Genomic DNA, 9,674 nt, shown 5'->3' on the forward strand with positions numbered 1-9,674 from the left:
ACCCTAACCCATAACACCTAAAACTGACCCCTAACCCCTGACCCTAACCCTAAACCCTGACCCTAACCCCTGACCCTAACCCCTAACCCTAACCCATAACACCTAAAACTAACCCCTAACCCCTGACCCTGACCCTAACCCATAACACCTAAAACTAACCCCTGACCCTATCCCCTGACCCTAACCCATAACACCTAAAACTAACCCCTAACCTCTGACCCTAACCACTGACCCTAACCACTGACCCTAACCCCTGACCCTAACCCCAGCCCCTAACCCTTGAACCTAACCCCTGACCCTAACCCCTGACCCTAACCCATAACACCTAAAACTGACCCCTAACCCCTGACCCTAACCCTAACCCATAACACCTAAAACTAACCCCTGACCCTATCCCCTGACCCTAACCCATAACACCTAAAACTAACCCCTAACCCCTGACCCTAACCCCTGACCCTAACCCCAGCCCTAAACCCTAACCGTAACCCTTGACCCTAACCACCCCAGGCTCCATTACTCCATCACCTGCACCACCAGCGGTGTGACGAACTCTGAGTGCCGCTGTCCCAGGGAGAAGGAGGGTGGCCTGGGCAGGTGGACCTGCACCTTCTCAGGGCTGTGGGTCCCGGGCCCTGGATGCGTCGCCGTGGCCCCGGGCCTCTTGGTGCGGCCCTGCATGGAGAAGGAGGGCTGGCGGGGCAGGTAGACGTTGGGGTCGGGGCGGTGGTAGCAGCCGGGCCCCGGGGTCCGGGTCAGGCCCTCCGGCGGGGGCCCCGCCCCCCGCCGGCCCCCGAAGCTGTAGCTGGCGCTGGACGGCTTGGTGGGGGTCTGGGAGCCCAGGACGCTGGGGAGGGTGTACCTGGGAGGGGGGTGTTTGTGTGTGTGTGTGTGTATGAGGTTGAGGGGGGGGGGGAGAGATGAGCATGTTTAATTTCAAGGCACCTCAGCGGGAAAACTAAACGGCCGCAAATGTTTGATTAAAGTTCCTCTCTAAGAAACGCTTGGTAACGAGATGAGCCTCTGAGTCACCCTCGTGTCTCCCTCGTGTGTACGCTGTTAACCCTGCTCCTCTCTCTCTCTCTCTTTCTCTGACCCTCTCTCTCTCTCTCTCTGTCCCTCTCTCTGGCTCTCTCTCTCTCTCGCTCTCGCTCTCGCTCTCGCTCTCGCTCGCTCTCTCTCTCTCTCTCTCTCTCGCTCTCTGTCCCTCTCTCTGGCTCTCTGGCTCTCTCTCTCTCTTTCTCTCTCTCGCTCTCGCTCTCGCTCGCTCTCTCTCTCTCTCTCGCTCTCTGTCCCTCTCTCTGGCTCTCTCTCTCTGGCTCTCTCTCTCTCTCTCTCTCTCTCTCTCTCTCTCTGTCACACACTTCTCTGTTTCTGTTTCTCTATCCCCCTCCCTTTGTCTCCCTATCGTCTTGTGGGTGAGACGTTAAATGCTGACACCCTGCAGTGTTACAATTATTGTAGCACGGTGGTGTGGTGTATTGACCTATTGGGTGGTGCATTGACCTGTTGGGTGGTGTATTGACATATAGGATGATGTATTGACCGGTTGGGTGGTGTATTGACATATAGGGTGGTGTATTGACATAAAGGGTGGTGTATTGACATAAAGGGTGGTGTATTGACCTGTTGGTTGGTGTATTAACCTGTTGGGTGGTGTATTGAACTGTTGGTTGGTGTATTGAACTGTTGGGTGGTGTATTGAAATATAGGGTGGTGTATTGACCTGTTGGGTGGTGTATTGAACTGTTGGATGGTGCATTGACCTGTTGGGTGGTGTACTGACCTGTTGGGTGGTGTATTGAACTGTTGGGTGGTCCATGACCTTTTAGTTGGTGTATTGAGCTGTAGGGTGGTGTATTGACATATAGGGGGGTGAATTGACCTGTTGGTTGGTTTATTAACATGTTGACTGGTGCATTGACCTGTTGGGTGGTGTACTGACCTGTTGGGTGGTGTACTGACCTGTTGGGTGGTGTATTGACCTGTTGGGTGGTGTTTTAAAAGATAGGGTGGTGTATTGACTTGTAGGGTGGTGTATTGATAAATAGGCTGGTGTATTGACATATATGGGGGTGTATTGAGCGTTTGGGTGGTGTACTGACCTGTTGGTTGGTGTATTGACCTGTTGGGTGGTGTTTTAAAAGATAGGGTGGTGTATTGACTTGTAGGGTGGTGTATTGATAAATAGGGTGGTGTATCGACATATATGGGGGTGTATTGAGCGTTTGGGTGGTGTACTGACCTGTTGGTTGGTGTATTGACCTGTTGGGTGGTGTTTTAAAAGATAGGGTGGTGTATTGACTTGTTGGGTGGTGTATTGAGCTGTAGGGTGGTGCAGTGACATGTAGGGTGGTGTATTGACATATATGGGGGTGTATTGAGCGTTTGGGTGGTGTACTGACCTGTTGGGGGCCGGGACAGGGTCAACGGTGCGGTAGCGGGTGCGGGTGCTGATGGTGAAGACCGGAGGTCTTCGGTGGGCGTTGAGGGGGGGGGCCTTCTCTGGGCTGTAGGTCCCAGGCCCCGGGGTCTGGAACAGCTCTCCTAACGGGACATCATTAGAGTCTCTGTTACCCAGACCCTGACCCAGACATAACTCTGACTCTGACTAAGACATAAGCCGTTTCCACCCACATAACCAGAGCTGCTCTGGAACTACATTTCAAGACAGAGACCAGGTCTCCATTCACTAGGACAGAGACCAGGTCTCCATTCACTAGGACAGAGACCAGGTCTCCATTCACTAGGACAGAGACCAGGTCTCCATTCACTAGGACAGAGACCAGGTCTCAATTCACGAGGACAGAGACCAGGTCTCCATTCACGAGGACAGAGACCAGGTCTCCATTCACTAGGACAGAGACCAGGTCTCCATTCACGAGGACAGAGACCAGGTCTCCATTCACGAGGACAGAGACCAGGTCTCAATTCACGAGGACAGAGACCAGGTCTCCATTCACTAGGACAGAGACCAGGTCTCCATTCACGAGGACAGAGACCAGGTCTCCATTCACTAGGACAGAGACCAGGTCTCCATTCACGAGGACAGAGACCAGGTCTCCATTCACTAGGACAGAGACCAGGTCTCCATTCACTAGGACAGAGACCAGGTCTCCATTCACGAGGACAGAGACCAGGTCTCCATTCACGAGGACAGAGACCAGGTCTCCATTCACTAGGACAGAGACCAGGTCTCCATTCACGAGGACAGAGACCAGGTCTCCATTCACGAGGACAGAGACCAGGTCTCCATTCACGAGGACAGAGACCAGGTCTCCATTCACTAGGACAGAGACCAGGTCCTGGGTCTCTAGTCTAGTGAAAAAGAGGATCTCCCATATAAGGTTGTCTGCAGGTTGGTTCTCACTGGTTCCCACCGGTTCTCTTGCCCCGGCCCAGGATGGAGTAGGACAGGCTCCGGGAGCGGCCGAAGCGGGTCATCCCGGGGTCCACGTGGTACCGGGGGCCGGGGCTGGAGTCCACCGAGACCACTGCAGGGGGTTAGACCCGACCACACAGGAGCCCAGGGTGAGGTTCAGCCTGGACCTCACCACTCAACACAAGAGACCAAAGGGTGAGTCACTCAACACCAGAGATCGCATGATGAGGTACTCCACACAAGACGAGGTTCAGCCCTGATGTTCACTACTCAACGAGAGATGACATGATGAGATGACATGGTAAGATACTCAACCAAAGAGATCACAGGATGAGGTTCAGACCGGACCTCACTACTCAACAAGGTGTTCGTTCGGTCATTCGGCCCCTCTCAAGGCCAGTAGCAAACGAACTAAACCAGTAATGTTATGCGTAACATTTGCATTTATCAGACGCTTTTATCCTCACAACGAGACTCACAACGGTTCACACAATCACACAGCGACGGAGCAGTCAGGGTGAGGTGCCTTGCTCAGGGACACCTCGACACTCAGCGAGGAGGAGCCGGGGATCGAACTAGCAGCCTTCAGGTTACAAGTCACCCCGCTCTACCTCCTTAGCTAAGCTGACCCGAAACGTAAGCGTTGCTTAAGAACAACAGCTGAATGAGTTTAACGTGAGACCGGGCGTCCAATGAGGCTCCAGGACGCCGGCGTGTGATTGGTGGAGACTTACTGGCGCTGCTCAGGCGGCTGTGGAAGGTGTAGGCGGGGCTACTGGGCTTGGTGACGTCATGGTTGATGTAGCCGACGGTTGGGGGGAGAGCGTAGCGACCGGGTCCCGGCCCTAGCAACCACAAGACGGGGACGTTAGCCAGTGACATGGCTTTGGCGTCCTCCACCTGGCTGTAAATGTACTAGTAACTAGTGCATAGATTACAGGGTTAACGTACAATGTTTATACATCATTACAGGTAGTTCTCCCCCACTCTGCTCCCAAACAAAGCAAAATGTTTTTATTGTTCCTTATGAAATTCCTACGCTTACATTTTTACATATAAAAACATGGCGCATGCATTTTACACAAATAGGTCAAGCATGTACATGGACCCATACACACACACACACACACACACACACACACACACACATAAACACACTTACACCCATACACACTTACACACACGCACACATGTACCAACACACAAACAGTTTGGTCTGGTCGCTCGTCTGCTCAGATCTTGTGTGGTCTGGCCATACACACACACGTGAACACACACATGCACTCTCATAAACAAGCACCCACAAGAACACCCACACGAACAGACACACACACACACACACACACACACACACACACACACACACACACACACACACACACACACACACACACACACACACACACACACACACACACACACACACAGACACTCACACTCCTACCTCTTTCTCTCCCTGCGATGAGCGGACGCCTCTTTAGCGGTTCCTCCATAGCTCGTCCACCTCCTTCTCCTCCTCACCTCTCCTCTTCCTCCTCCCTGGTCTCCTTGGAGTCCTCCTCTTGTGTAGCGCCCCCCCCCCCATGGCCCTCTGACCTGAATTATACATGAAGAAGAAACACAATCCTCCGCCACCATCCTCAACCCTCCCCTCCCATTGCCAAATCACCTGCTGTGTGTGTGTGTGCGTCTGTGTGTGTGTGTGTGTGTGTGTGTGCGTGCGTGTGCGTGCGTGCGTGCATGTCTGAAGAAGAGTATTAACTGAAGTTGAACCTGTCATGGTGATGACATCGATTTGGTCAGAGATAAAGTTCAAGTGGCTGGGAAATGAAAGTGGTCGAACTGCGTATAAGGGAGGCTCTGGCCCGTGTCTGTAAGTGCCTGCACGCACGCACGCACGCACGCACACACACGCACACGCACACGCAAGGTGGCGGAGTGGTAATCGGGAGAGTCGGGAGAGTTAACGTTTCGGGGCTGTCGGGCTGATTACTGCGGGGTAACAATATTGCGTTTAGAAAAGTTCCTTGCAGCGCCATCCGGCAGCCTGAGCTGTGCACCCGCAGCCTCTCACTCACTGAACAGACGCAACTCACAAACTGTCAACATCGCAACCAAGTCGCTTTAGTCTAGAGGAGAGTAACTGAGCGGCCCCTCCCGAAGTGGTACAGCCCAGGTGGGCCTTGAACTGTGATTGGTCAGAAAGATGTAACAGCTAATGACAACATTGAACTCTCGTGCAGGCTCGAACAGAGTGACACACAAACACACACACAATTTTAAGGAGTTTTTCACCCACTCCGTATCCTTGCTTGCTCCAACAAGTTTGTGCGGCGTGCTTGTTGTTTTGTTTCCGGTGTAGATCCGGTATGGTGTTGTCGTTTTTCTAACGTGACTAGTTGTTGTTAGACAGCAGGTGAAAAAAACAACAACGTTTGCCAAGCCAAAAGAGCGTTAATCGCACGATAAAAAAATTAAACCGTTAAAATTGGTTTGCGTTAACGTCGTTAATAACACGTTAAACTGACAGCACTAGTTGTGAACAATCCTAAAATAATTCCATCCTACCAAAATAAATGAAAACCTCTTGCATACAATTTACTAAATTTGAAGTTACATAATGAAGTTCGGTGACTGTCCAATAAGAGCATATCAGGCTTTGAAGGGGCCCTTGGCGGAGAACTATTTTCTCCTCAAGCTTATTAGACAGAATAGTTTGAAAACCACTGCACTGCAGGGGTTTTTAAGTTGTCAATCCTATTGTCACTTTTTGGTTGAAGAACTTAACCTGATTTCTAGTTGCATTGTCCATCTCTGGGGTCAGTGTGGGATTCAGACCACCGGCTAAATGAATCCACAGCATCCCGCTCAGACCTATCTTCCGGCCTTCTCCATCCCAGCAGCACCCGGCACTCCTTCTACAGCTACACACAGACGGAGGTACTGGTTCATCACAGCTTCATCCACAGACGGAGCAGATACGGAGGTATTGCCTCATCAGCCCCCGGCTCCGCAGCCCTAATGTGTATAATTTGTTGATACTTGGTGGCAAGAATGAATGCCAAAGCCCTGTGTGTAAGCGCGGTTCCAACACACCCCACTATGCTAATGATCCCCCTCAATAGCCGCTCTGCCTCAGCCGGTACTGTAACTAAAAACCCTGAAGCGCAGCGATCCGGGCCGGGGAACACTGGTTAAATATTAAGCAACGGTGAGCGGGGGGGGGGGGGGGGGGGGGGGATGGTGCCAGGTTACAGGGCTCCATACCCGACTCCTATTATCATTGTAGACCGGACGACGGAGCGCCGACCGCTGCACTTATTTACATCTGCAGACTCGAGTTGCAACATCAAGGGCACACTGAGGTGAACCGACGAGAGGAGGCGGAGACCTCAGCCGGTCACGGGTTCAGAGAGTGATGTCTGACGTCAGCCTCGGTTGGAACCGGATTCATCCCAGACTCCATCCCCGCTCCTTCCCCAATGCGTTGTTCCTCCAGACGGACACGTGTCCGTCCTCTAACACACCTGACCCCCCTCCCATAAGGGACTTGGTTATGTATTTTCTATTTTAATAAGCATGATCTGACCTCGTTTGTTTGCTGTTTTGTTTCTGTGTTTGTCTGTTTGTTGAAAGTATCCTGTGTTCGGACCCAGGCGCCTATCGTGAGTAGGAAACACGTGCGACTGACACATTTACAACTTTCTTGACAATCATTTTATCTGACAACATAACGGATCGTTTGAACAACTTCAGTCATGAACTTTTCTTTTTTTTTTTACTAACTTAACATAACTTAAGAAATAAAACATAGATTTACAAAAATTTAAATATGCTGGTACAATTCAGTACAAAAATAAAGGCAGTGAAAGGTCTCCCTATATATATAAATATATATATATATATATATATATATATATATATATATATATATATATATATATATCTCACATCAAATATGCTACCATACTGTTCCATACAAATAAACAGACACATCTTGGGGAAACGATTTGCCAATATGTTACATAACAAAGCTAAAGTTTTTAAATACTGAAATATTATCTGTTTAGATTTGATTTCTTTCTTTCTGAAGCTCGGCGGAACAATGGAAACGCCACCTTCCGCGGGAACGTCTCCCCAGAGTGTGCACTGAACCGCCGCTAGAAGGCGCCAAGGAGGCCCAGTGTGTGCACTGAACAGCCGCTAGAGGGCGCCACAGAAGCCCAGTGTGTGTACTGAACCGCCGCTAGAGGGCGCCAAGGGTCCCGGTCGGCTCTCCGCCGCAGTCAGACTTTGGACCTCAAGGTAGGTGAGGGCAACTGCTCCTTGCCCCGCGTAAGTAAGTCCTGAAGTCCATTCCTAGACAAGCGTGTGTGTCTGTGTATGAGCTGTAGGGCCGAAGCGGATTTAAGTCCCGTCACTTAAATCCTGGTCGGCACCTCGCCGGTCTGCTGGAAGGTTTGGTTGGCTAGCTCGTGAGGTGGTCCCCGTTCAGGGAACAAAAGGCATCGTCCGCTGTCCATGAGTAGTGTGCACACACGACTTTTGGAGCCCATTGTCTTTTATACGCATGCACACACGCACGCACGCACGCATGCACACACACACACACACACACACACACACACACACACACACACACACACACACACACACACACACACACACACACACACACACACACACACACACACACACACACACACACACACACACACACACACACACACACACATATATATAGTACATACTCCGAAAGGCACACATATGCATAACATTCACTCGTTGGTGGTCTTGGCATGGTTGCCAGGGTGATGATAGGGGCTCGCTAGGACTTATCCCCTTGGAGTACCTATGTCAAAATAAGAGAACACAAACAAAGACATTACTGCAGCAAGCACCACAACAGAAACCCCAGAAATAAAAAAGGCTTTTACTTTGGAGGACTTGTCCTGTTTGTTTGTTTAGTTAACGCATGTGTGCATGCAAGTATGCATTGTTTATCTGAATACTTAGACACACACCAGACCAGCATCACGTGTGTGTGTGTGTGTGTGTGTGTGTGTGTGTGTGTGTGTGTGTGTGCATGCGAGCGTGTTTGTGTGTGTGTGTGGCGGTGTGTGCCAGCATATTTGTGTGTGTGTGTGTGCCTGTGTGTGTGTGTGTGTGCCAGCATGTGTGTGTGTGTATGTGCGGGTGTGCGTGCGTGCGTGTGTGTGTGTGTGCCAGCATGGTTGTGTGTGTGTGTGTGTGTGTGTGTGGATGTGTGCCTCATGAAGACGATCTGGGGGATCAGACTTTGCCACAGATGTACACAACAACAACTGAGCACTTTGTTCTCTGTGATTACAGTTCTTTTATGGGCGACTCAGTGTGACGATGTCCACAAAGCCCGTCCTGACTGAAGGCGCATTAATATGTGGAGCGACAAAATCTCTGTGTTGTCATTGTTAACACTCTTAGCAGGTGTGTGTGTGTGTGCAAAGTTCCCTCTACATAAAAACACAATATTTTCAAATGATATCGTGATGTTTAGTCACAAGAGACACAGAGTCACCGTGGTCTGGTCTCCCTGACTGGGATTATCCTCTAACTGTGTGTGTGTGTGTGTGTGTGTGTGTGTGTGTGTGTGTGCGTGCGCGCGTGTGCGTGCGTTTGTGTGTGCGGTGGGTGCGGTGGGTGCCACGGACTCATGCGTCCCTGCATGCAACACACAACTCTGTGTGTGTGTGTGTGTGTGCGCGCGCGTGTGTGTGTGTGAATGTGCGTGGTGGGAGCCACGGACTCGTGCGTGCGTGCGTGCCCCCCCGGCGCCCGGGCGCGGTGCTGATGCTTACCTACCTGGTTGCGGGCTTTGTGGGACTTCTGCGTGATGACCCTCCACTGGTCGTACAGCTTCATGGAGACGCTGCTGCAGCCGTAGGCGTGCCTCACCCAGCCCAGGAACTGCTTCAGCTCCCGCCGCAGCGTGGAGTTGGAGTCGCCGCTGCTCTTGGAGTCGCAGGAGCCCCCCGCCAGCCTCTCTGTTGGGGGGGGGGGGGGGGGGGGGGGGGGGGGGGGGGGGGGGCGGAGAAGAGGGCTTTATGGATGCATCAGGAGCTTCAGAGGGGTCATCGTCAGCCTCTCTGTTGGCGGGGGGGAGGGGCTGAGGGGGGGGGGGGGCAATAAGAGGTTCAGGGGCCCCACATCAGGCTCTCTGGGGGGGGGGGGGGCAATAAGAGGTTCAGGGGCCCCACATCAGGCTCTCTAAGGGGGGGGGGGGGGCAATAAGAGGTTCAGGTGCCCCACATCAGGC

The 9,674-nt window shown here is 51.8% G+C and overlaps 2 protein-coding genes across 2 annotated transcripts in view; both read right to left on the reverse strand.

Moving 5' to 3' along the window:
- Positions 1-513: 513 nt before the first annotated feature.
- odf3l2a (outer dense fiber of sperm tails 3-like 2a) lies at positions 514-4,872 on the reverse strand (the record flags this gene model as incomplete). Its single annotated transcript, XM_079752244.1, has 5 exons — positions 514-859; positions 2,403-2,544; positions 3,378-3,491; positions 4,114-4,224; positions 4,824-4,872. 5 exons carry the CDS (start codon positions 4,870-4,872, stop codon positions 514-516), a joined length of 762 nt encoding a protein of 253 aa, XP_079608370.1.
- Positions 4,873-8,090: 3,218 nt separating this feature from the next.
- Positions 8,091-9,674, reverse strand: part of crlf1a (cytokine receptor-like factor 1a) — a gene marked incomplete at its 5' end in the record, with an annotated part of 3,042 nt that continues 1,458 nt past the window's right edge. The window contains 2 exons of the mRNA XM_079751906.1: positions 8,091-8,231; positions 9,221-9,402. Coding sequence (XP_079608032.1) covers positions 8,208-8,231; positions 9,221-9,402 — 206 coding nt within the window. The 3' untranslated portion in view covers positions 8,091-8,207. The remainder of the gene's footprint in view (positions 8,232-9,220; positions 9,403-9,674) is intronic.

Source organism: Pollachius pollachius (genome assembly GCF_949987615.1).
Source record: "Pollachius pollachius genome assembly, chromosome: 15".
Taxonomy (NCBI): Eukaryota; Metazoa; Chordata; class Actinopteri; order Gadiformes; family Gadidae; genus Pollachius; species Pollachius pollachius.